Source organism: Podarcis erhardii (genome assembly GCF_964252035.2).
Source record: "Podarcis erhardii genome assembly, chromosome: 10".
In the NCBI taxonomy this organism is placed as follows: domain Eukaryota; kingdom Metazoa; phylum Chordata; class Lepidosauria; order Squamata; family Lacertidae; genus Podarcis; species Podarcis erhardii.
The window spans coordinates 55,241,073-55,268,044 of record NC_138500.1 but is presented as its reverse complement, the minus strand read 5'-3'; the positions used below and the strand labels follow the sequence as shown (position 1 = coordinate 55,268,044).

Here is a 26,972-nt window from a genome sequence, read left to right as displayed (position 1 = left end):
GTGGTCAGGCACGGAGAGGCTGCCAGTTCTGATGTTCCTGCGGCTGAAGACTTTGCAGCGGAGTTCCTGGAGGTTGTGAAGACGGAGGGCTACGTTCCACAGCAGGTCTTCAACTGCGACAAGACTGGGCTGTTTTGGAAGAGGATGCCCAAAAGGACTTTCATCACTCAGGAGGAGGCCAAGTTGCCTGGCCACAAGCCCATGAAGGACCGTCTGACCTGGCTCTTCTGTGCCAACGCAAGCGGCGACCTGAGGATCAAGCCCCTGCTGGTGTTCCCCTCGGAGAACCCACGGGCCTTCAAGAAACACAAGGTTGACAAGGAGCAGCTGAGTGTCATGTGGCGATCCAACAGTAAGGCTTGGGTCACACGTGTGCTGTTTGTGGACTGGGTCAATCTTGATTTTGGCCCTGCTGTCAAACAGTACCTGCTGGACAATGCCGCTGAAGGCTTTGCTTCTGATGGACAATGCTCCTGCTCATCCTAAAGGCCTTGAGTTGGACTTGTTGGAGGAGTTCAGTTTCATCAACATCATGTTCCTGCCGCCTAACACCATGGCACTGCTCCAGCCGATGGATCAGCAGCTCATCGCCAATTTCAAAAAACTCTACACCAAGGAGCTTTTCAGGCGATGCTTCGAGGTGACTGATTGCACCACCATCACCCTGCGGGAATTCTGGAAGGACCACTTCGACATCGTCACCTGCTTGAAGATGATCACCACGGCCTGGAACGGGATCAGCCAGAGAAATTTGAATTGCACTTGGCGCAGCCTGTGGCCGGACTGTGCGGCACCAAGTGACTCTGATGCACCAGAGTCAACAGTGGTGCAGGACATTGTTGCCTTGGGGAGGACCATGGGCCTGGAGGTCACAGAGGAGGACGTCAGTGAGCTGGTGGAGGAGCATGACCACGAGCTGACCACCCAGGAGCTGGTTGAACTGCAGGCAGAGGCTGCGCAAGAGCAGCCCTTGCTGGAAGAGGAGGAAGCAACTGAGGAACGGCTGTCCTCCAAAGAACTGAGGGACATTTGCATGAAGTGGAAAGATGTGCAGGCTTTTGCACAGCGGCACCACCCAGACAAGGACCTGGCACATGACTTTGCGAACACTTTTGATACGAGGGTCATGTTGCCTTTCAGGGAGGTGCTGAAAAGGCGGATGAAGCAGCAGACCATGGACAGGTTCTTCAGCAAGAAGCAAAGAGTGGAAGAGGAACCTTCTTTGAGTGGTCCCCCAGAGTCTTAGAAAATGTACTGTACACTTTGTTGATTTTTAAATATTTTACTGTCGTGTTTAGAAACTTAATTTATTGTTCCTTCAATTTTTGAAATGCTCTTTACAGTATGTGTGACTTTAAAGAGCAGTTAATAAACTCTTTTTGTACCAAATTTGGCTTTGTTTGGACTTTTTTTGACCATAGGAACGCATTAATTGATTTTCAATGCATTCCTATGGGATTTCGTGCTTCGCAAGACGAAAAATTCGCTAGACGAAAAAACTCGCAGAAGGAATTAATTTCGTCTTGCGAGGCACCACTGTATTGCCTCTGTTAGCGTTTCGACTGTCAAAAGAACACAAATGATGTACAGTGCTACTCAGCGAAGAGGCCCTTACCTTAATTTATGGAGGTATTTCTGATTTATTTCTGCATTTTCCTAGCTCCCCCCAGCCCAAAATAAAATAAATCTTCTCTCTTCAAGTATTGTTTGTTGAAAAGGAGGAAGTGGGACAGAAGTAAGAATCCTGAACTACATAAAAACAGGAAATCAGTAGAAATCAAGGTGTCGGAAGCATCTGTACAAAAAGCCAGGAAATCATAATTTTACCCCATACAGAGAGAATGCTAGTTATTCTGTGGGCCAATCCATACTGTACCTTTTCTAGTTAGGAGTTTCCACATCTGTTTTTGTCCTACATGGAGAGAAAAAATATGTGAAAGGTCCCGGATTCAATCTCTGGCACATTTCCAGGTAGTGCTATGAATGTCGTCTGTTTGAAAATCTTGGGGAGCATTGCTAGTCAGCGTATACCATATAGAGAGCTCAATGGACCAGTGACCAGACTTGGTCTAAATGGCATGTTTGTTTTGATGAAAGAAAATGGGCTGGGAAGATGAACTGCAAAGGGACCATATATGTTTAGGGAAGAGGCCATGTGTGAAGCAGCTCTCGTAATACAGTTAACATGCTTCCTGTGTTTGGTGGTCCCTGGTGGCTCAGAGTCACGGCTTGCAATTGCTACAAGATGTGAATTCAATGTTAGAGGCCCAAGCCTGTGGAACTCCTTCCCACTGAGATTAAACCGGTACTCTCCTTGCTGAAATTCAGGAGCACAAGAAGGACTTTCTTACTTCAGGAGACAATTTAAGGTAGCGTTGGTGTTACGAATTTTTAAATTTTATTTTCTGCTCTTATTCAGTAAGGAAACAGCCTCCTTTTAAGCACCAGGAACAGAGTAGACCCATTAAAATTAATGGATCCAAGTTGGTCATGTCCGTCATTCCCAGTGTGTCTACTCTGAGTGGGACTAACATTTCATACAATTCTCATTTTGGGTGTGTGTACCTCTAGTCCTTTCCCCTGTGCATATGTCTCCAAGCGCCATTTTAAAGAACCTTCTTTATCTCTCCCCCACCAATACAATATAAAGGTGTGGACATGTTCTTAATAGCTGCCCAGAATGTCCAGGGACAACCCAGTCAGAAGGGTGGCATATAAATAATAAAGTTGTTGTTGTTGTTGTTGTTGTTGTTGTTAACACCTGCTCTCTTGTTGGCATTTTTCTTACATGAGCAGACAGAAGAATCTTTATTTGCATCAGCCATGAATAGACAGCTCTGTGTTTGGCTCTGTAAATGGAAAGCCCTTGATTATTTTAATGTTGATTTTCAAGTTCTCTGCCTATACTGGTTGCTAACAATAAAAAGCAAATAATCATGCACGGTGAAGTCCTAAGTGGAAATTTGACCCACTGAGTTTGTTCCACACATCATTTTGTTACCCACAAACCACTTGATCGCTGCTTTGGCCAGAGATAAAATGCCAGAACTGTTAAAAACGTCTCTTTAGCAAGAACCTTTCTCCTCTTTTATTTGCAGGTTGGAAGGGGTTGAATTGCTTCTACAGAATGTTTCGAAAAAGATGCAGATTTCCTGAATGTCGAACAGAAAGCATATGCTGCCACCCAATGGACAATTAGGGGAACTTCTGATTTGTACTTGAAGTTGCCGGGGTAAGAAGGTCCCTGTCAACTGAGGATAACGCTGAATGCATTTGAGGAAGTGGGCTTTAGTCCAAAAAAGTGTGTGCCATAGCAAATGTGCCAGAAGGCTCTTTGTTGCTTTATCATATTTATTGCTAAAAGACCAACTGCAAACTTCAACTAATACAAGGAAACAGAGCGATAATTTTGGCATCAGCTTCACTGCAGGAATTGTTGGAAGTAGGTGTACAAGATGCCATCTATCTGTCCAGGGGACTCCACTCTGGTTTTGTGTAGTGTTTACTCCTTGGTCTTTTCTTCTCCCAAAGGTATCTCGCAAGGCGGCCAAGATTTAGGACCAGAGCTTTCCTTCTCCTAGATGGGCTACCTTCCCTGGTTGACGAGCCTCATCTGTCTCTCCAAAGCACATGCAGAAACTGCCTTCTTGAGCATTGGAACCACTATTGGGATTGTTTACTCAATCTGCTGGAACAGACCAAGGCATAGCTCGGTTGGTAGAGCATGAGGGACGCGGGTGGCGCTGTGGTCTAAACCACTGAGCTGCTTGTGCTTGCCGATTGGAAGGCCGGCGGTTCAAATCCGTGCAACGGGGTGAGCTCCCATTGCTCTGTCCCAGCTTCTGCCAACCTAGCAGTTTGAAAGCACACCAGTGCAATTAGATAAATAGGTACCGCTGTAATGGGAAGGTAAACGGCATTTCCGTGCGCTCTGGCTTCCATCACGGTGTTCCGTTGCGCCAGAAGCGGTTTAGCCATGCTGGTCACATGACCCGGAAAGCTGTCTGTGGACAAACACCGGCTCTCTCGGCCTGAAAGCGAGATGAACAGCACAACCCCATGGTTGCCTTTGACTGGACTTAACCACCCAGGGGTCCTTTACCTTTTACCTTTACCTGGAATATGAGACTCTTAATCTCAGGATTGTGGATTTGAGCCCCACATTGGGCAAAAGATTTCTGCATTGCAGGGGGTCAGACTAGAGCAGGCATGGCCAAACTTGGCCCTCCAGATGTTTTGGGACTACAACTCCCATCATCCCTAGCTAACGGCGGTTGTAGTCCCAAAACATCTGGAGGACCGAGTTTGGCCATGCCTGGACTAAAGGAACCTTGCGGCCCCTTCCAATTCTATAATTAATTCCATGAAAATTCAACCTCCTATATACAAGGGTAAAAATCTAGCTCTGCAAAGTACCCTCAGCATCGCTGAACTATACCACCTTCTCCACCTAGGTTTGTAGCTCCCGTATCCCCCTTCCAGCCTTCTATGCACACATAGGATTTGGAATCCTTTTGGAATTGCATTTCTGCTGCAATTCTATATCCATTTACCTGGGATTTGCATCTTTGCTGTTGTAGGCAGCATGCCTCTTAGTCTCAGGGTGGCAATTCAAGCCCCATGTTGGGCAAATAGACTCCTGCATTGCAAAGAGTTAGACTCGATGTTCTTCATGTTCCAACTCTACAATTCTACGATTCTCTCATTCTGTTGTGACCATGCCCTGCTTGTGGACTTCTGTGAGAACAAAATGTTGGCCCAGATAGGCCTTTGGTCTGACCCAGCTGTGTTGTTCTGACAAATAAGCCTTGGGAACTCGACAGCATTTTGTTTTGAATAGATATATATAGGGTGGCATTGCCTGATAGATTTGACAGCCGAGCAATGGTGCACGGTTCTCATCGCTTTACCACCTCCTGTCCCAGACAAGACTATGTGTGGCTCCGCTTGGCTCTGAGCGGTGAAACTGTACTTGTGTTAGATCAGGGGAAGCTCCTATGTTACAAAAACCCAGCACTGATCCAAGCCAATGGCAGCCACAAACAGGAGGCTGTAATTGCCTAATCGATCCCCTGGAGCCCTGTGGCATCTTTAATGCAAGTAATGCCTATAATTTGGCCATTAATGATCCCTTGCGAATGGGATAAACTGCCTCCATTAGACCAAGTGCCCTTTTTGCAATTCCCGACAGGCCCAAGCTCGTAAAAGTAAACCAAAGCAACCTGTTTCTTTTTGCCTGTTTTTGAGTTTTTGGTGGTGGTGTCCCAGGGAACTAATTTTTGGGAATCTGTACAGCTTTTAGTGCTGTTCACACTTAAGCCTCCTCTGAATGTGACTTTTTTAAATTTTAGCACCACTGTTAAGATGCTTATAATATCTGGCACATTCAGGCTTGATTTACTTTCTTCTTCCATAAATGTGTGCTTGATTCTATTATATCACTGCAGAGGACTAGTGTTTGATTGAAACACACATTGTTTTCATTATCATAGAACCATAGAGTTCTAGTCCAACCTGAATATAGGGATTGAACCTGAAACCTTGGCATTATCTGCACCACAGTCTAACCAACTGAGCCATCCTTAGTTATACTTCATTGTTCATTTATATATTAGCATGTGTTTGTGTCTATTTTACAGGTACCAATGTATTTGTTTTGTGGTTATAAAATTAGTTGTATTTGGGGAAGCACCACAGCATACATTTAAAGTGCACTCAGCACACTTGACTGCACCCAAAGAATCCTGGGAAATGTCATTTCCCCCTTCACAGAACTGCAATTCCCAGGACCATAAAAACTATGATTCTCAGGATTCTTTGGTAGAATTTGTGTGTTTAAATTTGCACTGGATGTGTTTTAAATGTATGCTTGTGGATCTGCCCTTAGTTGAGAAGTTTTGGGTGGGTGGGTGGGTGTTTTACATACTGTATTTTATCTCACAATTTCATTGTTGCTTTGATTTTTGAGGTTGGTCCATATACACTCCCCTTTGTTTATTCCTGGATAATGAGGAGGCTCTGTTATGTTAAATGATACACCCACCCATCACATCTTACAGCTCACAGCACTCATACCCAAACGCAGGATTTACCGCAGAAACGGTCATCTTTTGACCTTCCAGGTATTGTTATATTCCCATGATGGGCTTGGTAGTGTAGCAACAGCTGCAGAGCCACAGTTTTCCCATTCCTGGTTGTGTAAACCACTGTATAAAATCTCAGTACTGTAAAGGGACAATACTAGTGTAATGAGCACCGCAAGTGTTTGCAGGAGCCAGGCCCTGAGCACTGTGAGAGTTTGCAAGAACCAGGCCCTTGCTGTGCTGGCCTTGGGGGAAGCAGGTGCAGGCTGGCAGGTGTGGTCAGATGATGTGATGCAGTGCACCTGGAGGCAAGCTAGATAAGGCCTGCATTTCACCCTGGATTTCTGCATTTCACCATTTCTTTGCCACAGCAGCATAGTTTTATGCCATGCTGTGGCCTGTTCCTGGCTGCCTCTGGGCCCTGATCTCTGTTGGATCTGTTTCCATACCCTGGTCCTGGACTCTTGCTGCCCATGCCCCAGACCATGACACCTAGTTGCTGTGGTCCATGCCCTGTTGGGTGAGTAGAAAGCACTTCTGTATGCACACAATGGAGGAAGCAGTGACAATTTTTGGTGGTAGCTCCATTTGCCACATTGAACACTTCTTCAAAGGGATATCTGACCTTCCAAAACAGCTTTTGGGGTCAGTCAGAAGAAGGGAGTTGGAAGAGCCACAGCAGGGGTATGATAGCCCATATGGATCCTGGATATGGAGAATTGTTTTGGAGCAGATCTGCACTCATGGTTTACAACATTAAGGAAGCGTTAAGGAATGATTTTCATAACATAGATGGAGACATTACGTTTTTCTTCTAATATTAATAATGTGTTATTGGGAAGTGCTAGAGGAGGAGGTTATATCTGTGATGATTCAGTGGTCTAAAGACTTCAGTTATAATATTCAGATGGCATCTTGGGAAAAGCTTTGGAGACATGACTTAAAATTTATGGCTTGCTATGCTTTAAAAGAAAAATATATGAAGACTGATGGTACATTATAAGAGAGTCTGTGTACTGGTCCAGTAAACGCTTCCGCTGCGCAACCAGCAACAGTTCTCTTTGCAGAGCATTAATTAAGTCCAGTGCAGAGGTTCTTGTTGCAGTACAAGCTTCAGAGTCTCAGCAGCAAAGAAATAACGACACAGGGAAGCCTGTCTTTCCAAAGACAGGTTTATTGCAGGAAGATAACAAAAACACCTCCGGAGCTTTCAGACATTTTTGCTTCACGCCCCACAGGCAGAGAAAACAAACACTCTTTATATACTGAGCAACTTAACAACTTAACGAGCTTGACTACTTAAAGTCACATGACATTGCTAACTTGCCAGCGTCTTAGGTTTCACACCCTAACACATTATACCAAGCAAGCTGCCGGAAATGTATAAAACCAGCTCAAATCTTTGCTGGAGATATACAGAATCAGAGGGAACAATGTATCACATGTGGTGGAAATGTAAACATATTAAAAACGTTTGGGAAATTATTGATGAACTTTTAAAAATGTTCAAATTAACTTTCATTAAAAAGCCGGAAGCCTTCTTGTTAGGTATTATTGCTGCAGATATACCGAAAGAATTAAAGATATTTATATACTGTGGCGAGAATGTTAATAGCTAAATGGTGGAAGGGAGATAAAATACCAGCTAAATTGGAATGGCAGGCGAAGTTATATGAATACAGTGGTACCTTGGGTTACAGATGCTTCAGGTTACAGACGCTTCAGGTTAGACTCTGCTAACCCAGAAATATTACTTCGGGTTAAGAACTTTGCTTTAGGATGAGAACAGAAATCATGCAGCGGTGGCGTGGCGGCAGCGGGAGGCTCCATTAGCTAAAGTGGTGCTTCAGGTTAAGAACAGTTTCAGGTTAAGAACGGACCTCCAGAATGAATTCTTAACCCAAGGTACCACTGTATGTAGAATTGGCAAAGATGACAGGGAAAATTAGGAACCTGCTATGGATCTGTTTGAATCATTTGCCAAAGGAACTGTTTATTTGGTTAATGTTTTGTGTGCTTTTTTGAGGGGGGGGGAACCCTTCTAAATGTTTGTAATAAACATGTCTGCTTAAGAGTGCACTTTAATGAATCAGCTTTTTTTTTTTTTTAGGAAGAACTTGCAATGCAAACATGTTGCAATATTTATTCCTAAACATAAGAATGTGACAAAAATGTGACCAAAAAATCCAAAAGTCCTCCCTCCCAAAACACTGTGCTTGTGGGGGATGAATCCCTGCAAATTGAACAAAAATTCAAATCATTTTTAATAGTCAGATGACACTGTGACTCAGCTGCTAACAGCTGGCATTTATCACGGTCTTTGGGACTTTCTGACCAGAACTAGGGAAAAGCAAAGTGAGTACAGTGGTACCTCGGATTAAGTACTTAATTTGTTCCGAAGGTCTGTTCTTAACCTGAAACTGTTCTTAACCTGAAGCACCACTTTAGCTAATTGGGCCTCCCCCTGCCGCCGTGCCACCGGAGCACAATTTCTGTTCTCATCCTGAAGCAAAGTTCTTAACCTGAGCTACTATTTCTGAGTTAGCGGAGTCTGTAACCTGAAGCGTATGTAACCTGAAGCGTATGTAACCTGAGGTACCACTGTATTAAGACAGGACTTCCTACAGTCAACATTTCACTTCTGAACTTTTATATGCATGGTGAAGGTCATATTGGCTTATGAGGAGTCAGTAGATTAATCTGTTCTTCAGATTAACGTAGAAATCTAGTAATAAACAAATGTATGGAGACAACCAATTAACAACAATGCTTTGCAGTGTCAACATCTGGAAGGCTGCAGGTTTGCCATCCTTGGGATGGGCTGGCAATGGACTAGATAGACCTTTGAATCAGGAGGGATTTCCTCTATGTTTTCATGACAATCTAGAAGTCAATTGTTTGGGAAAGCAGAGTGTGCAAGTATATATGAATGAAAGTATCTCTGGATACTTGCATTGTAAACATCTACTGAATAAAGGATTTCCTATTCCCTTCCTAGATGTTATAGACCATCACAAAATAATTTAAATGGATTGACAGAAACAGTTTAGAATTGCCTAAAGCCGAAGTAAGAAATCTAATTGAATTGGTACTGAACTCATCAAGAATTGGTGTGAAATTCAGAATATGTTCAGGGCAGTGTGAGGGAGATATGAGAGGTTTATGCTACAAGTCTAACCATGTCTACTCAGAAGTAACTCCAACTGAATTCAGAGCTGCTTACTCCCAGTATGGTTAGGACTGTGCCCTTGCTCTGTGTTACAACCAAGGATAATTATGACCCCTCCAAAAGAACAAGAATTACTTCATTTTGTTGTTGAAGCAAAAGACTTTTATAGGTATACCTAATATATAAATATCCATTTGTTTTATAACAAACAGTGTAGCAAATCAATGAGTTGGCCAGATGTAGATACTCTGCCCTAAATATATTCCCTTGCTGAAATGCAGTGTCCAAACACCCCTTGGAATAGCTGTTGTTTCAAAGATAACATATTTTTGGTCTGTCTGAAGATTTATAGATAGAAAGAGAAGCAGATGCGTAGAACAGGCAGAGTACCAAATAGCACGTTGGAATAGCACTCTGATGTCAGCATGCTTTTGAAACCTCACTCTTGTGGACAAGTGCTCAATGCAAACAACTTTCCCTCTTTTCTAGAAGAAAAAAAGTTTGGCTTGGTGTTAAAACACTGTCAGACTGGAAGTATGTGAAGTGTGTGCCTTTAAAAAAAAAAAAAGCAGGTAGTTTTTTCTGCTGCTTTCTTTTTACAGACTTGGACCACAACTCCCATTTGTGTGGATGTGGACTTGGCTGGTGTTGAAATTCCTGCTCCCACTGGCAAGGACAGCAAACATAGGTTAAAGATACTTTGCTGCTTGAGGCAAAGGATATTATGAAACCCTCCCACTCCAAGTATAGAATCCAATTGGAATGGTAGCTGAATATTACTTCAGCACTGGGGATGGGACGGTGTCCCCACCACCACCACACTTAGGGGCAGAAGGCTTGCTTAGCGGGTGCAGGGCAGGCTGGCTTGGGAGATTTGGAAGGACTAATGGGAGGCTCCACATCCCCTGCAGCATCTGCTGCAAGAGGCAGTTGCCTCGCTCTGCCTAATGTTAGGGCCGGTCCTAATGGAGAGGTATTGGAGCAAATGTAGCCATTGGTGCATGAGGGCAAGCTGTTGCCATACAGTACTCCTCCTCAGTATAGATTCCAGGGTGGCGGCAGAAAATATTTTTTTTATTTGCCCTGTCACTAGCAAGATGGTGACTTACAAACTAGCAATCTTTGCAGTGAGTGCAGCTAAGACTTGGACCACAAATATTGAATAATGAGCTAATATACTGTAGAGCCGACAGTAAGAATTGTTCAACTCCTTACGCAGCAATCCTGCTCTCACGGACCTGGGAGTAAGCTCTATTGAACTCAGGGGGACCTACTTCTGAGTAGACATGCACAGCTTTGTGCTCTTAATGTGTGTTTGATATATCAGCAAACTACATTCTTGTTTGAGCGTCCTTGGTATGTTGCAACGCAATTTCTTGCTGTGCGATGAAGAAATATTGATTGATATCCACAGAATGTCCCTTCTTCAAGGGAGCAGAGTATGGAGACGGCTTCAGCGGAGATAAATGTTGATATAATCAATTAGCCCTGTGACACTGCTGGATTAGTCATTCATTGTTGATATTTTAGTTCAACCCTGCCAGAGAAATTAGCATGACGTTGGAAAGGGGAAGTGGCACTCCGGGTGATAGAGCTTAACTTCCCTTGTCCACTTAAATCTGAGCAATGTACAATGTGCCTAAAGCAGAGAAAGTAACTTTTTCCAGTCGGATGCAGGAGACATTATTATGCAGGTAAGTTTTTATTAGAATATTATATTTAATTGTTAACCAGTTTTCTAGGGAGGTATGTTCAACTTGGATATTTGTGAATAAACCCAGATACCATGAAATGATCTCTCTTTTTCAAAGAAAGCCAGACTTGGGTAAGAGCTGCTTCTCGAACTTCTTATCACTTGAGGAACACATAACATTGTGAACATGACCATTTCTCTTCATCTGCTATGACATACTCCAAATCCAAATCTTATTAAATATTTTTTAAACCCATCATTGTCTGTTGACAATGTGGAAGGCCCTACTGCCAGATGTCAATGAAATAAACAACAATCTGATTTTTAGAAGACATCTGAAGGCAGCCCTGTATAGGGAAGTTTTTGATGTCAGATGTTTCACCGTGGTTTTTTAATTTGTTGGAAGCTGACCAGAGTGGCTGGGGCAACCCAGCCAGATAGGTGGCATATAAATCACTCTTGGTCAGACCACACCTGGAATACTGTGTCCCATTCCGGGCACCACAATTTAAGAAGGGTGTTGGCAAGCTGGAACGGGTGCAACCAAGATGATCAAAGGTCTGGAAACCAAGCCTTACGAAGAGTGCTTGAAACAGCTGGGTATGTTTAGCCTGGAAAAGAGGAGACTGAGAGGAGATATGATAGCCATCTTCAAATATCTTTAGGGCTGTCACATGGAAGAGGGAACAAGCTTGTTTTCTCCTGTTCTGGAGGGTAGGACTCAAACCAATGGCTTCTACTTACAAGAAAGGAGATGCTGGATAAACATACAGAAAAAACTTCCTGACGTTAAAAGCTGTTCGATGGTGGAACAGTCTCCCCTGGGAGGTTGTGGACTCTCCTTTCTTGGATGTTTATAAGCAGAGGTTGGATGGCCAGGCCATGGATGATTCAGCTGAAATTCCTGCATTGCAGGGGGTTGGACTAGGTGACTGCCAGGATCCCTTCCTGATTTGTAAAAGCATTTTCATGAGTTGAATGCGACAGCATTAGAGCTCGGGTATTTAAGTGACTTAAGATGTTTGTAGACTGCTGAGAGACTAGGAAGTTATAGTGACTCAGTGCCAGAGCAAATGGTGGAAAAACCACACAAAATATTTTGGTGACTGACAGTTGGCCAGTTTAGGTTTCGAGGCAGAGCTACTGGCTTAATTGAGGAAGTAATATTTCTGTCCAAGGCTCAGAAATTTCTGACTGATCTTAAAGTCAGCCCTTTGACTTTGGTGTCAGGGTATCCTAGTATTAAATGAGGTTATGTCTTTAAGTTTCCCACTGCTGTGTTATCCGTGAAAGCACACATCCATACATCTAAGTCACAAATTGATGGTTGCAGTCATAAATTGAACCTGTTTGAAGCAGCCCTATAATAATCACATAGATGCTCAGTTTAGGTGAGCTGCTTAAGACGTAAAGTGCTATTTTGCTTGACTAAGAACATTAGAGGTTTAATATAGCATTTGGATGTGCATAATGTCGTTTGAATGATTCACTGCTAGGAGCTTTGTTATCAGCAATGATTGATCTGTTATTTTAACAATGTAGCATGAGAATGTTGAAATCTGCTTCATTCAATTCCGCATCTCGACATACTTCCTGGTTTTTAAATGTCACTTGGATATTTTTAGTTGTAGAAAGTTGCGAGCTCTATCTTTTTACCATACTGTTGCATGCCACCCCAATCTTCAAGCAGTGCGAAATTCCATGGGTTCTAGGCACTTTGCCAAGGGTTCATATTTCCTTTGGAAATGGGGCACAGAGGAGACTGTGGTTTCTTTATGATAAAGGGTTTATTTACACATATATACAACCTGAGACTACACTTCAAGGGGGTCCTATTTCTTGCATGGCTGCCACCTTGGATTCAAACTGCCATCCCACATTGCTCGTTCTCCAGCTTGCAAACCGCTTGTAAAATGCCACTAGTTTTCCTCTTACATCAGGCAAAACCACAATCCTGAAAACTCTACTTTTTTTTTTATAAAAAATGTACTTTTCAGATTTATGCATTTCACTGATTTTACAACCATTTTGACTTTTCAGAACTTTATTTCCTTCCTCTACTTTCTGTGGTTCCTTGATTTTATATATATATATATTTTCTGCATATCCAATTTAACTTAATTTGTTCATTTATTCATCTTCTTTAAATATATACTCTTATGAAACTGCAGGTTATTACAATAATGCTGCCAATGTTTTTATCTGTTTGCAGTTTATCTCTAAATATTCAATAAACAATTTCCATTCTTTTATAAAAAGTTTGTTATCTTGATTTCTTATTCTTCCAGTAAGTTTTGCCATTTCTGCATATTCTATAAGTTTCTGTATCCATTCTTCCTTTGCTGGGATTTCTTCTTTCCATTTTTGGGCAAGTAACATACTTGCCACTGTAGTAGCACACATAAATTAGTCTCTATACATTTTAGGTAGTTCTGTCCCTATAATTCCCCAAAGGAAAAGCTTCTGGGGTTTTTTTATGAACACTATTTTAAACATCCTTTTCATTTCATTATATATCATTTCCCTTAACCTTACAGCAATACCACTAAAAAGAACCTTCTTTCTCTTTACATTTCCAACACTTGTTTGATTTAATTCATACATTTTTTTCCAGTTTACTCAGTGTTAGATACCATCGCTATATCATTTTCAAATAATTTTCACTTAAACCATAACATGCTGTAAATGTAAATCCATATTCCACAGTCGTTCCCATTCTTCCATGTCTATATTATGAACAATATCTATTGCTCAATGTATCATTGAAGATTTTACTTGCCCATCCTTTCCCCCTATTCCAATAATATTTTATACATTTTAGACAGCACTTTTACATTACATTCCAACAGGTCTCTTTCCAGTTGTGATATTTGTTCCCCAAAACTTTGTATCCTATCTTTCTTAAATACTGAAAACTCTACTACTGGCCTTTGTTCTTCTGTGTAACTCAAACTGCAGGGAGGGGCTTCACCCATTTTCCAGCTGTCACAGTCTTAGCTTTGCTGATGTCATTTTCAATGGATCGTCACCCTTCCCTTTGTGTTCTTTTAAGAGTCCATCTCTCCAGGCAATGACGTCATCAGGAAGCCAGCCTAACTTACGGTACATTTAAACATGGCTTACATATTTAATATATATATGGACGCAGATGGCGCTGTGGGTTAAACCACAGAGCCTAGGACTTGCTGATCAGAAGGTCGGCAGTTTGAATCCCTGCAACGGGGTGAGCTCCCGTTGCTCGGTCCCTGCCCACCTAGCAGTTCGAAAGCACGTCAAAGTGCAAGTAGATAAACAGGTACCGCTCTGGCGGGAAGGTAAACGGCGTTTCCGTGAGCTGCTCTGGTTCGCCAGAAGCGGCTTAATCATGCTGGCCACATGCACGCCGGCTCCCTCGGCCAATAAAGCAAGATGAGCGCCGCAACCCCAGAGTTGGCCACGACTGGACCTAATGGTCAGGGGTCCCTTTACCTTTACCTATATATTTAATATAGCTTAATTTATGCCATATTCAGTGTATAGCACCTAGGAATTAGAAGTGGAGTCCAGGAATTAGACAATTGACCCAGATGGATGTACAAGGCTCCACATCCTGGGAATGCAATGCAGTACCAACCAGCTCACCTCTGCAGACATGGCTTCCGATGCATTGATGGGGGAGAGAGCAGGGCTGACATGACCACAGCATGCAGCTGTGCTCTCCCTCTCATGTGATAGCAATGACTGTGCCTTGAAACCGAATCCTATTGAAATCTGCAGGACATCTGAACAAACATGGATATGACTGGGCTTTTCATGTATTTTCTCCATTTCATTCCATGCTAATTACTGAAGATGAAAGAGATCTTTGTTTGCACTCAGCTGGAGGAAAATTGGTTTCTTAAGGGGGGAAATGGGCTGTGAGTGAGCGCTTTCCCCTGGCCAAAATGTTAATGTGTTGGCATCCAGTGAAGTATGGCTTGTATAGACTTGCGTTTGTTTCCAGTTTTTCCTATGTTTAATCCAAGCTAAGCCTGTTGGAGTGGGTGAGAAAACAGAACATCTACTTGTTTGTATTATGCTGTGAACGGGTTTTACCAAGCCTATATACTTGGGGCAGCCAATGCTTTGTTCTCCAGATGTTGCTGGACAACAAGTCCCATCAACCCCAGCTGGCATAGCCAGTGGTCAGGGATGATGGGAGATGTAGTCCAACAATATCTGGAAGACACCACATTGCCAACCCCTTCTATACAGTATATGAACCATTATACAGTACTGCACCCATACACAACATTGACGTACATACCCTCCAACATTTCTCTGATGAAAAGAGGGGTGTCTTATTCAGTGATGTTGCTGATGATGGTGGGTGGCTTCCAACATATATAAAAACATAATAAAACACAATAAATAATTAAAAAAATTCTCTATAGAGGGCTGCCTATAAAGGTTGCATAGTTAGTTATCTCCTTGGCTTAGGGATCACATAACTCCATACCCTCCAATATTTCTCTGATGAAAATCAGGGTGTCCTAAGGAAAAGTGGGACATTCTGGGATCAAATCAGAAACTGGGGTGGCTTCTGTAAATCTGGGACTGTCCCTGTTAAATAGAGACACTTGGAGAGTCTGGATGTATGACATTCAGAGAAGGCATTCTTCCAAACTTCCAAACCTTCTCCAAATTTCTACTTGTATTTTGGGGCTCTGAATTACCTGGGCTTGTTTTGAAAGTGGAACAATGCAACAGGAATGCAGGTGGAGTGGAAAGCAACTAGAGGGCCTCTTGCGCATTGCCCCAAAAAGAGTAAGCATAACTCTCTCCAAAGAAGACACAGATTTGCATGAAACGTGCTTATGCTAATTTATATGAATGACTGCAACTTGAGAAATAGTCGGTCTACGAACAGAAGCTGAACGGTGGAAGGGCACTCTCAGCAGGAGGCCTCATTAGGGAAAGCGCGCCTCGGTTTAAGAATGGATTTGGTTTAAGAACGGACTTCAGGAACGGATTAAGTTTGTAAACCGAGGTACCACTGTACAGGTAAAATATTTTAGCTGTATTTCTAAAGATGTAAAGAATAAGTGCAGCAAACCATGGATCATTCTGGTCCTGTATGGCTGGAAGCTGAGGTTGGCTACTGCTCCCTGCCACATATAACTCTGATTGGCAACAAACTGCATTTAGGTTGTACATTGAAATAAGTCACTATGGAAAGGAGAGCTACCAAATTTCCAGCTGGGCACTGTGGCTCTGCCTGCCATCTGCAAGTCAAAGCAGAAGGGTGTAGAGACACTAGCACATGACTGCTGATGGTTAGTCATCAGAGTATAGACCCATTGAAATCAATGGATTTAAATTACGTGATTCCAGGGATCTGTTCTGTGTATGACTTAGATGGTTATCACCCAACATTTCTCTCCATCGCTTGTGAAAGGAGGCACACAGATCGGCCACTCTGCCAGTATTTTCCATTTCTAATTGGAAGGGGCATTGACTGAGAGCCGGTAAAACCTAGGCATTTCCCTCTGCAAAATGGGAGCAAAAAGTGCTACTTGAGCTGGTAAAAGCAATACATTGCATATATTTGTTTCCAGCTTCTAGCTACTGGCTTACTAGTTGCTTGTGTGTGTGTATGTAAGTGTAAGATGCTGCAGTGCTAGTTAAAATAGATAGATCACAGTGCCTTTAAAGGATGATTCCAAGCCAATTTGGAAGTTCAATCCCTTCCGAATCCTTTTTTTAAAAATCTGTATCTGTTTTATTTAGGCTTGGATGCTTGTTCCCCTAAGTGTATTTCTCCCTCCCACCGCAGTCTAGCTTGTCAGAGTTGAAGTTCTAGTTTTCATTCAGAAGAACAAACAGGACCTATCTCTTTGCATCAATAGGCATGCTTTGCATAAGCTGCATGGGAGATTTCCATTTTTAATGGCTTTAATTAGCATTTATGAAAAACCCTGGTTTACTATGATATAAAGTGACAGATTTAATTTGTTAAGTGGGTAGTAATAAAGTGTGAGTTGATTTGTTTCACTATAGTTTAAAAGGCCTGCTCAACAGGGCTTCCGTGTTAATTCATTAAGCATGCTTTGGACCTTATGGAGTCTTCTCTGTCTCTCTCTCCCTTTTTGTAGATTTAATTAACACAAATCTAACTCTCGGGAGATTTAGTGTCCTCTACAAATGTATGTGACAGAGACAGTCATTTAAAATCCATCTATGTCTTTATGTTCATTTACTCTAAAAGGGGATTATAAATGAAACAAAATGATTGTAATTGCCACAGTAAAGAATGAAGCCCTTAAGTGTAATGCCACTACAATTGCAAGAAGTCAAGGAAGCAAGAATATGTGTTGGAGCAGATTTTTTAAATAAAAAAAACTGTGGCGAATTTCATTGAAAGGGAGCGTAAGAGGTCCTGGTTCTTGGCAGAATGCCTTATATTGATTTATTTTTATAAAAAAAAGAAGTAATTGAGGCTACAATTCTATACCACTTTCCTGGGAGTAAGCACCATTGAGCTCAATGGGACTTACTTCTGAATAGATGCATGAAGGATTGTAAATCAATTTAAATCACTTTTAACTGGTTGTAGGATCACGTATCCTACAACCAGTTAAAAGTGATTTAAAGAGCGCCGAAGAATTGATGCTTTTGAATTGATGCTGGAGGAGACTCTTGAGAATCCCATGGACTGCAAGAAGATCAAACCTATTCATTCTGGAGGAAATCAGCCCTGAGATCCTGAAGCTGAAGCTCCAATACTTTGGCCACCTCATGAGAAGAGAAGACTCCCTGGAAAAGACCCTGATGTTGGGAAAGATGGAGGGCACAAGGAGAAGGGAATGACAGAGGACGAGATGGTTGGACAGTGTTCTCGAAGCTACCAGCATGAGTATGACCAAACTGTGGGAGGCAGTGGAAGACAGGAGTGCCTGGCATGCTCTGGTCCATGGGGTCACGAAGAGTCGGACACGACTAAACGACTCAACAACAACAACAACAAAAGGATCACATATCCTGGCTTGGCCTGTATAATTTGAGGGCCAGGGAGCCAAATGCAACTCGCTTGAGTGATGTGTTGTGCACTGTCTGGGACTGACAACTTCTGTTTGTTTGTTTGTAGTACTAGTCACACAGCAAAAACTGGAGGTTTACTTAGCCACCATATGTTGTTGAAGTTCTGTATTGTGGTGGTGTCATCACAAGTTATACTGACCTGGTCTAGGCAATGTAAGACAACAAAAATTGAGTGCAGGGGTGGGGGAGCTCTGGCCCAGAAGTCAAAGAAATTTTCCTTCACGTGCTGCGGTCCAAAGGTTTTATAGCTTGAATTGGGGCCCAGAAAACTGCTGAAAACCAATGCAAGCTTGTTCAGCAAGGACCATCATAATGCGTTCAGAATGGCTGGTTCCTGTTAGGAATCTCACTTGGGAATTCTGGGCCACCTGAAATTTCTGGTCCATCTTCAGGCACAGTCCTGTGAACTGCTGTAACATATTGCAGTAACCTAAATGGGAGTTTACTAGAGCATAGATTTATCTTGTGAAACACCCTGAGATCTTTTGATGAAGGCCGGTATATAAATCAAATAAATAATATATTATAATAAAGCAGATTGTTGACTCCAGGGCCACCAGCCTATGCTGGTGAAATGTAGCACAGAGATCACTTTGTGCTGCTAATTGCAGTAGCTTAAGCTGTGAATCTAATCATTCAGAGGAGATGCAACCCCTTCCAGAACTGGTCGATACACACATCATCTGTCTTGTTTGGATTAAGTCTCATCCATCCTTTACCACAGCCAGGGACCTGTCCAGTCCAGCACACCCACTACCACACTTGATGAAGATGAAGAGAAATAGTGTGCCATCTCTGTGTTGAAGACAACATGCTCCAAAACTCCAGCTCCCTCCCTCAGTGGTTTCCTATTAAGAAGTGTGGGAGATAGGATCGAGCCCTGTGGAAATCCATAACACAAGCTCCACATGACTAAACATACACCCCCTGCCCAGCACCACTTTCTGGGTCTGACAGACCAGGTGGGAGCAAAACCATCACAATGTGCTGCCACCAGCCCTTACCTCAGACAGCCATCCTAGAAGGACACTGTGATTGATGGCATCAAAAGTTCCTGAAAGGTCCAAAAGAATCAATGGTTACAGTCCCACCCCTCTCTCACACCACAAGGATCTGTGTAGCATCCATCTCCTCCAGAGTCTTGCTCAAGATGGGAACGTTTGCCATGGGCCTACAGCTGTTTACATTTTCTAGGTCCTGGGAAGCCATCTTTAGAAATGGCCTCGTCTTTTCCTCCTTGAGATGGTGGGAACCACTTGCTCTTAGAATGAGGTGTTTATAAGCTCCCTACCCATATCCTCTCCCTGCCCCCCTGCCGCCAAGAGGGGCACATGCAGTCACACAAACCCAGTCCAAGAACTTGCCATATCCTTCAGCTACATCAACTGGAACTCCTCCATCAACAGTATTGATCCCCTTGTTATTTTGGTTCACTTTTTTTCTATTTGATGCTTGGCTTATCTGTTGACTTGCCTTTTCTCCCTGCCCCGCCTTCACCACTGGATGGGCCTCTATAAGAAATTTTTGTTTTTAGAAACATAGGAAGCTGAGTAGAATCATCTACTCAGAGCCCTCAGAGCTTGTGACCTGAGGGCTCTTAGAGGCCTGCAATATGGCCTACACAGGCATCTAAGCTGTCCCTTGCCACCGCTCCCCTTTTTCAATTTTCTCCACATGTAAACCGGTGTAGTTGTGACGAGGAGCAAGGCGTATGAGGAAAGTCATCCGTGCATGCCTACTTCCTATGTCAGTGTTGCTCCTTTCAGTTCTTAAGATTCTCAGACTGTACTCTAAGGCTTCAGAAAGTGCTGTGAGCTCTTAAGAAACATTCATGGTTTACTATATGAGCTTTCATAGGCAATAGTCCACATTATTGTCTTGTATTTCACATATTTATCTTTAACCACTAGATGTCTCTCCTATGTTATTAGAGAATTATGCCATTAGAGAATTAAGTTTGCCTTTTTGCTCCCTCCCCACAATTGTCTCCCCCCCCCCAAACCATTTTAAATGTGTCCCCCAGTTAAGGAAATGGCAAAAGCAGGATAGGAGGAGTTCCAACATCCTTGTCTAATGTTCAACTGAAGGAACTGTATTTCATGTAGTTTATGATTCCTGCGGCTACTTACAAGGAAGTAATTCCACTGCGATCAATGGGAGCTCCTTCCAATGGGTCTTATCTATGTTTGATTGCATTTGTTACAAGTCTTCTAACACTTGCTCTTCAGCTGCTTGACCTGTTGCTTCATTGCCCTTAGCTCCTCTGAGTAACTAGATGCTGAAATGAGTCTGAGCCAAGGACACTTGGGAGTGATATTGCTGGCTCACCCCACATTCCAGGCAGTGACCAGAACTCTAGCAGGAATGCCAGACATACCCATAGGAAATTTCTCTAGCACCCCCAGGGATCCATTGGTTGAATCAGCTGTCTATAGCTGATAATCAAAACTGGTCCTCCACCCCTACAGATTTTACAGGTAGAAGTTACAGGTCAAACCTGTCCCCCACAAACCTGTGATGATATTGTCTGTGACAATGGAGTCAATTGCAGCTCACCCATCTACTGATTATTACCCCCTATTCCAGAACAGAAGACAATATCAAATCTGTGCCCTGCCACATGTGGTGAACCAAATATAATCTGAGATAATCCCATGGTTGTTGTGCAGGCCATGAACTCATGAACCACTCTAGGCAAGAACTCTTTGGTACGTACTTTGTGGAGTCCTTGAGCTCTTCAACACCACAGCCAAGATGGCCTCTGTGAGGGCAAGCAGGGAAACAATTGGGCAGCAGCGTGGATGGCCTGCAGAATCCAAATCCTGGCTGATTCCCAACCTAAAGTTCAAACACTTGACTTCATTCCAATGTTGAATAGAGTCCCTGATGAGAAGAATCTAATTCCTATAGACCTCCCTGCCCCCACAAGTTTAGGCTGGTGGTGGTAGTGACGAACCTGGAGGTTATGTATGGCTGAGGTGAATTAATATTACCACAAAGCATTCAAGATTGTGAATTCACATTGAAATGTGGGGTTGGGGGGGCTTAAAAAAATAAACATGTAGTGTATTCCTATGTATGATTACCACTTTTAAAAAAAGCTTTTTTAAAAGGTGAAGTGAGAGAAAGGGGTAACGTGAAAAAATAGACCATGTTCAAAGGCCTTCCTCACAGGTAACTGTAGAGAGCTAAGTGCCCCCTCCTCACACACATACTACAACACCAAAAGAATTCCAATTTCTAATCAAAACAGAAGTTCAAGTCAGTTGGCTTCTGTTGCAGTGTAAAAAGTAAATAAATCTTCTAATCCTTCATAATACACACACACACACACACACACACACACACACACACACACACACACCACTGGTGGGGACCAATGTAAAATAACCCAGTCAACTCTGGCATGGTTAAATATTAAATATGTACCCTGCTTGCTAGCAAGCACAGTCTCTTTTGTCTGGCTTCCCCCCCGCCCCCCGTTCTGCTGTTTTTGTTGGCATCGTGGTCTTTATTGTCACATTGAGTCCCGCTGGTGGCAGTGAAGTGCTATGAAGCCACCGGAGGTTGCAACCTTCCCCTTAACTGTTGGCGCTTGTTCCGGAGATGAGTGCTGGAGCTGTGGACTCTGAAGGTTATTCAAAGCATCCTCTTTGTGTTTTGTCTGTCTGCCCCTGGGAAAGAAACTGCTCATGTATGCAGTGCAAACTTTTTGCCCGCTGCTCTGAGAAATCAGACACATACTGCTCCAGTATGGCCAAATTGATGCTCGCTGGCGCCTTTCAGGAATATCTCTCTCTCTCTCTCTCTCTCTCTCTCTCTCTCTGCATTTCCTAACTATAGGAGATTTGTAGCCCTCCGCTCTAGTTAGAATGTGTGTGGTTAAAGCTTCATTTAAAGTACCTGCAATCTTTCAAAACAGAAAATGTATTGTCCTGGTGGATTTATCTCAGCGTGCATTAATTTCATTTATGTCTGATGCTGTATTTTTAATATTCGGTTGGAAGCAACCCAGAGTGGCTGGGGAAACCCAGCCAGATGGCCGGGTATGAATAATAAATTATTATTATTATTATTATTATTATTATTATTATTATTATTAGGGTCAGGCATGGCCAAACTTGGCCCTCCAGATATTTTGGGACTACAATTCCCATCATCCCTGAACACTGGTCCTGTTAGCTAGGGATGATGGGAGTTGTAGTCCCAAAACATCTGGAGGGCCAAGTTTGGCCATGCTTGATTTAGATGCTTCTTTCTTTCTTTCTTTCTTTCTTTCTTTCTTTCTTTCTTTCTTTCTTTCTTTCTTTTTCTTCTTCTTCAGGGCGGGGGGGGGGGGGGGGGTAAGATGGCTTTGGTTGGGGCAGACTTGCAAGCCTGAAATGGATACCTGTGATACCTCCACCTTTATGATCTAGTAAAACTCAAACAAAACCCCTGCTGTTAAACTGGGATTACTGCAAATGGTCTGTATAACTATAAAATAGGATTTGAAAGCAATACAATTAGGTTGAGGGTGGGGAGGAATTCTTGGTTAGTATAATATCTATATCTATCAAATGTTTTCCCCCCTGTAAGGATTCCCCCTGGTCCAAATTGTTTGAATGCCTTGAATGCTTAAATGTTTCCAAAGAAGAAAGCATACACGACTTTAATAGCTTCCTAAATTGGGATACCCCTATATATCTTAACCAAGCAGTGGATTAAATTATTGTGCTCATTTTGTGTGCCTCTCTCTCTCTCAATCTTCCACATAAAATGAACTCTGTAGTGCAAGCCATCAGTCATGATCTGTTAATATCAAACACTCCAAAAAAGGTCTGTACCCTTGTGAATATTCAGTTACTGTATTTGAAGCTGATGCGTGAAACGCTAAGGACATCTAGTGGAGAAAGAGCCACAGGAGAGACATCAGTTCCTGAAAATGTCCTCCTCCCCCCTTCCCCCTGCTTACATTTCCATTTTCTTTTCTGTGTACCAGTTTGCTTGGTGCCTGAAAATAAACCGTCCTGATAGAAGAGGCTATTCTTTTCCACTAGCAAAATGATTGCCCTGACGAGGTAGAACTTCTGGCCCTCCAGATATTGTTCAGTTGTCCCTGACTGGCCATGATGTCTGGGGGGTGATGGGAGTCCAACAACATCTGGAGGGGCAACCCTCTCCTGTAACCATTCTCAAAGCCACCCAAGTTTGCATACACATAACTATTAACATCTGACATTCCGGGGAGATGCCTGAGCTCCGGTTCTCTGCTGATGCCCACTCTTAATATTTCTCTCAGAATACTTAGCCAAATTGACAGACATAATAAGACAAAAACCAAAAAGTGAAGTAAAAAAAGAATGGGAGTGCCTAAATGAATACCTCAAAGGTCAAGGTTTGAGGACAGAAATCTGGCTTAGTCTGGAATAACCTTGTGAAGTGAAAGGATATGAAAAAGGGATTAATATCTAGATGTTAGGATAGAGATGATAAAGAAAACAGGAAAACAGGAAGACACAATGAGAGATAAAGAAGGTGCTGTGGGATTGGTGGAAGTCAATGTCTTGTTGTTGTTTTAGTGTTTATAATAACTTGTAAGATATGGATTTGGTTTTTGTTGTTTTTATAGTTGCTTTCTTTAGTTTTCGAATGTTGATTTTTGTGTGTTGTGTATTGTTATTTTTAGATATCTTTCGTGTTGTTGTTGTTGTTGTGTGGAAAATACTAATAAAATTTATTTTAACAAAAAAAAATCTTTCTTTTTTTGGGGGGGAGTAAATTAAATTGTACATTTTATTTTCCTTTTCCTTTTTTTCCAGAGTTGTTGTTGTTGTTGTTGTTGTTGTTTTTGAATATTTTTAATTAGGAATTTCAACATAGCAATTCATCAAAAATACATCATCATCCCCCCCATTTTCCCCTCCCCCTCCCCAAGAAAAAAAAACCCCACCCTCCCACCCTCCCGGACTTCTCTCAGTTCCTCTCTCTGATTTTTCAGCACATGTTATTCTCTGCATATTATAAAATTGTAAAGATCCTTAATTTATCTATCTATATGTTACCAATAAAAAGTTTGTGTATGTTTATTCAAAACCTGCCAAGGAGTCCAATTCATTTTGTTGTTTCTTTAAGTACTTTGTAAAAGGTTCCCATTCTTCTTTAAAGTCACAGTTGTCCTTATCACGTAATTTATGTGTCAATTTCGCCAATTCCATATAGTCCATCAGTTTCTCTTGCCACAGTTCTTTGGTCGGGGTTCTTAATACAGTATTTCTTTTTGACCTGACCCTTTGAACAGTGCCAGGCAGCTGGATCTCGCCTACCCTTAACATTTCTCATAATGCCCCTGACCTAGCACGGCTGTAGAAAGTAGTACAGAATTTGAAAGGGTGTCTTGAGGCAGCACAAAGCATCACTACCACAGCTAGGCAAAGCCCACCAGAAACCACAGGTAGGAAAGAAGAGACCAGTCAGGGAACACTTTACTCAGGGCCTCCTCAAACCTGGAGCCACCCCTGAGTGTATAGAATCTCCCCCCCCCCCATATTGTCCTTGATTATTAAGGAGGGAGAAACTCACCACACGATTCTACAGTGATACCTTGGTTTTCAAACTTCCGGAAGTCTGTTCCAAAACCAAAGCGTTACAGAACCAAGGTGTGTTTTCCCATGGAAAGTAACGCAAAACAGATTAATCCATTCCAGACTTTTAAAAACAACCCCTAAAACAGCAATTTAACATGAATTTTACTATCTGACGAAACCATTGCTTCATAAAATGAAAGCAATGAACAATGTACTACAGTCACATAATCAATCAATCAGTAGCTGAACTGGGTTCCACACAGTCACAAAAACAAAACAAAAAAGAGCCACAAAAACAAAAATGCAAAATAAATAGCAAAAACAGACTCAAAATGAAAGTGTGGCACTCAAAACGGAGCATGTTTGGCTTCTGAAAAAAGTTCACAAACCGGAACACTTACTTCCGGGTTTGCAGTGTTTGGGTTCTAAGTTGTTTGAGTACAAAGGCATTTGAGAACCAAAGTACCACTGTATAGACTATTAAGGAAAACACAAGCTGGGCGCAGTAATCCATGCCTTAATTACCTCCAGGTTCAGCGCTTTTTTCTAGGGGTACGCAGTGGTAGGCATACTCCTAAACATTTTGTGAATCTTTGTACTTTTGTTCATTTACTGTATTTATTTTCCCCGATTTGAACTATAAAATGGTGATTTTCTTGACTCAAAATGGGAGTACCCCTAAACATTTTTTTAAAGAAAAAAAGCACTGTGCAGGTTAGACTAATGTAATGCACTTTGCGTACAGCTGCCTCTGAAAAGTGCTTGAGAACTGCAAGTGGTGTAGAATGCAACCTCAAGGTTACTAAGTAGAGCAGGCATCCTCAAACTTGGCCCTCCAGCTGTTTTGGGACTACAACTCCCATCATCCCTAGCTAACAGGACCAGTGGTCAGGGATGATGGGAATTGTAGTTCCAAAACAGCTGGAGGGCTGAGTGTGGGGATGCCTGGACTAGAGCCTGCCACTTGTATATATTATACCAATCTTGCAATTGAATTGCCTTCTGCTTGGCTTCCAGGCTCCATTATATCCTTATGTTGACCTTTAAAGTCTTAGTCTCCTAGGGAAGGGCTTATACAGAAATTCCACCAGAAGGGTCTGCACCTGATGTTGGATCATAGAGAACAGGGGTCCGCTTGGTGTACCATCCACATTGCTGCCCAACAGCTTCCTTGGTAGAGCTGGTTTAGGCAGGCTCAGAAGTGGTACTGACATAGGAGCCAAATCCTAGGGACTGAGGTCCCTTCAGCCCTCCAATAAAATATTTGAGGGGGCCCAGCTCCCTAAAATAGATGGGCATTTCCAGTCAATGTGTGTGCATGCACCGTGTCGTGTGATCAATTATATGGGGCAGAACTTACCTGCACCACCCAATATTTTATTCCAGTAGGCACCCCTGGATGCTGACAACAATACTGAGATGCTTCAGTATCTGCAATAAGGTTTAGTTTGGGGGGCCAGTTTAGGACTTTATGGCCTTGATGATAACCAGGGATTGCATAGTTAGCATATCATTGGTTCAACACATGCTTCTGGTCACAGCTTTGACCTGGTTTTTGCTAACAAGCAGGCTGGTTGGGGTTCCATGGTGGGGGTGTTATTCTTATGGGGATTCCTGAATGCTCTGGGTGATTTTCCAGTTGGTATGTCTAGTGCTCCCATTGAGGTTCTGGTCTCGCTGTTCTATGGTGGAATGGAAAGGGCCATCAACAAGATTTCCCCTCTCAAAAATGCCAAGCCCCAAATGCACCCTGGTTTTTCAGTGAGCTTCAAATGATGAAGTGGGTTGGACAATGGATGGTATGTAAGTGGTACAAATCTCATAGTGAAGCTGATGTAATAGAAGTTATAGCACACAGTCATGCCTTCCATGTGGCACTGATAATGGTGATGAGAAACTGCTTCTCCATCTCCATGTTATCCACAAGATGTCCAGCAGAACCTTTCAGAGTGGTTAAGGTGAACTCTGGGTCACAGTCTAGAACAGTGTTTCCCAAGCTTGGGTCTCCAGATGTTTTTGACTACAACTCCCATCATCCCTAGCTAGCAGGACCAGTGGTCAGGGATGGTGGGAATTGTAGTCCAAAAACAGCTCTGGCTCTGGGAAATTGGTGACCACTCTGTGAAGTTGTCCTCCCTCTGAAGGAGCAGGTACATAGTTTAGTGTTCAATTAATCTTTGTCATTGGTGATCTCAGTTGCAAGGCGTGGCTTTCACCAGCTCCAACTGACTCACCTGTCATTCCTTTGGTTTCCCCCCCCCAAAAAAATTATTCATTTTATAACACAAATAAACAATACAAACAGAAATACAAACAATACAAACAAATTCTTGTCTTATCCTTATTTTTTCTAAACATCGTTAGGTGAGCTTCCCCAAGTCCCCCCATCTGATTTTCATTTT

At 42.6% G+C, this 26,972-nt stretch overlaps 1 protein-coding gene and 1 long non-coding RNA gene across 2 annotated transcripts in view; both read left to right on the top strand.

Moving 5' to 3' along the window:
- The window catches only part of LOC309350931, a 412,768-nt gene that overhangs the window by 279,120 nt on the left and 106,676 nt on the right, over positions 1-26,972 (top strand). The window lies entirely within an intron of this gene.
- TFEC (transcription factor EC) overlaps positions 10,789-26,972 on the top strand; it is a 122,860-nt gene continuing 106,676 nt past the window's right edge. Inside the window, exon 1 of the mRNA XM_081878082.1 lies at positions 10,789-10,946. Within this exon, the coding sequence (XP_081734208.1) occupies positions 10,941-10,946 (6 nt within the window). The 5' untranslated portion in view covers positions 10,789-10,940. The remainder of the gene's footprint in view (positions 10,947-26,972) is intronic.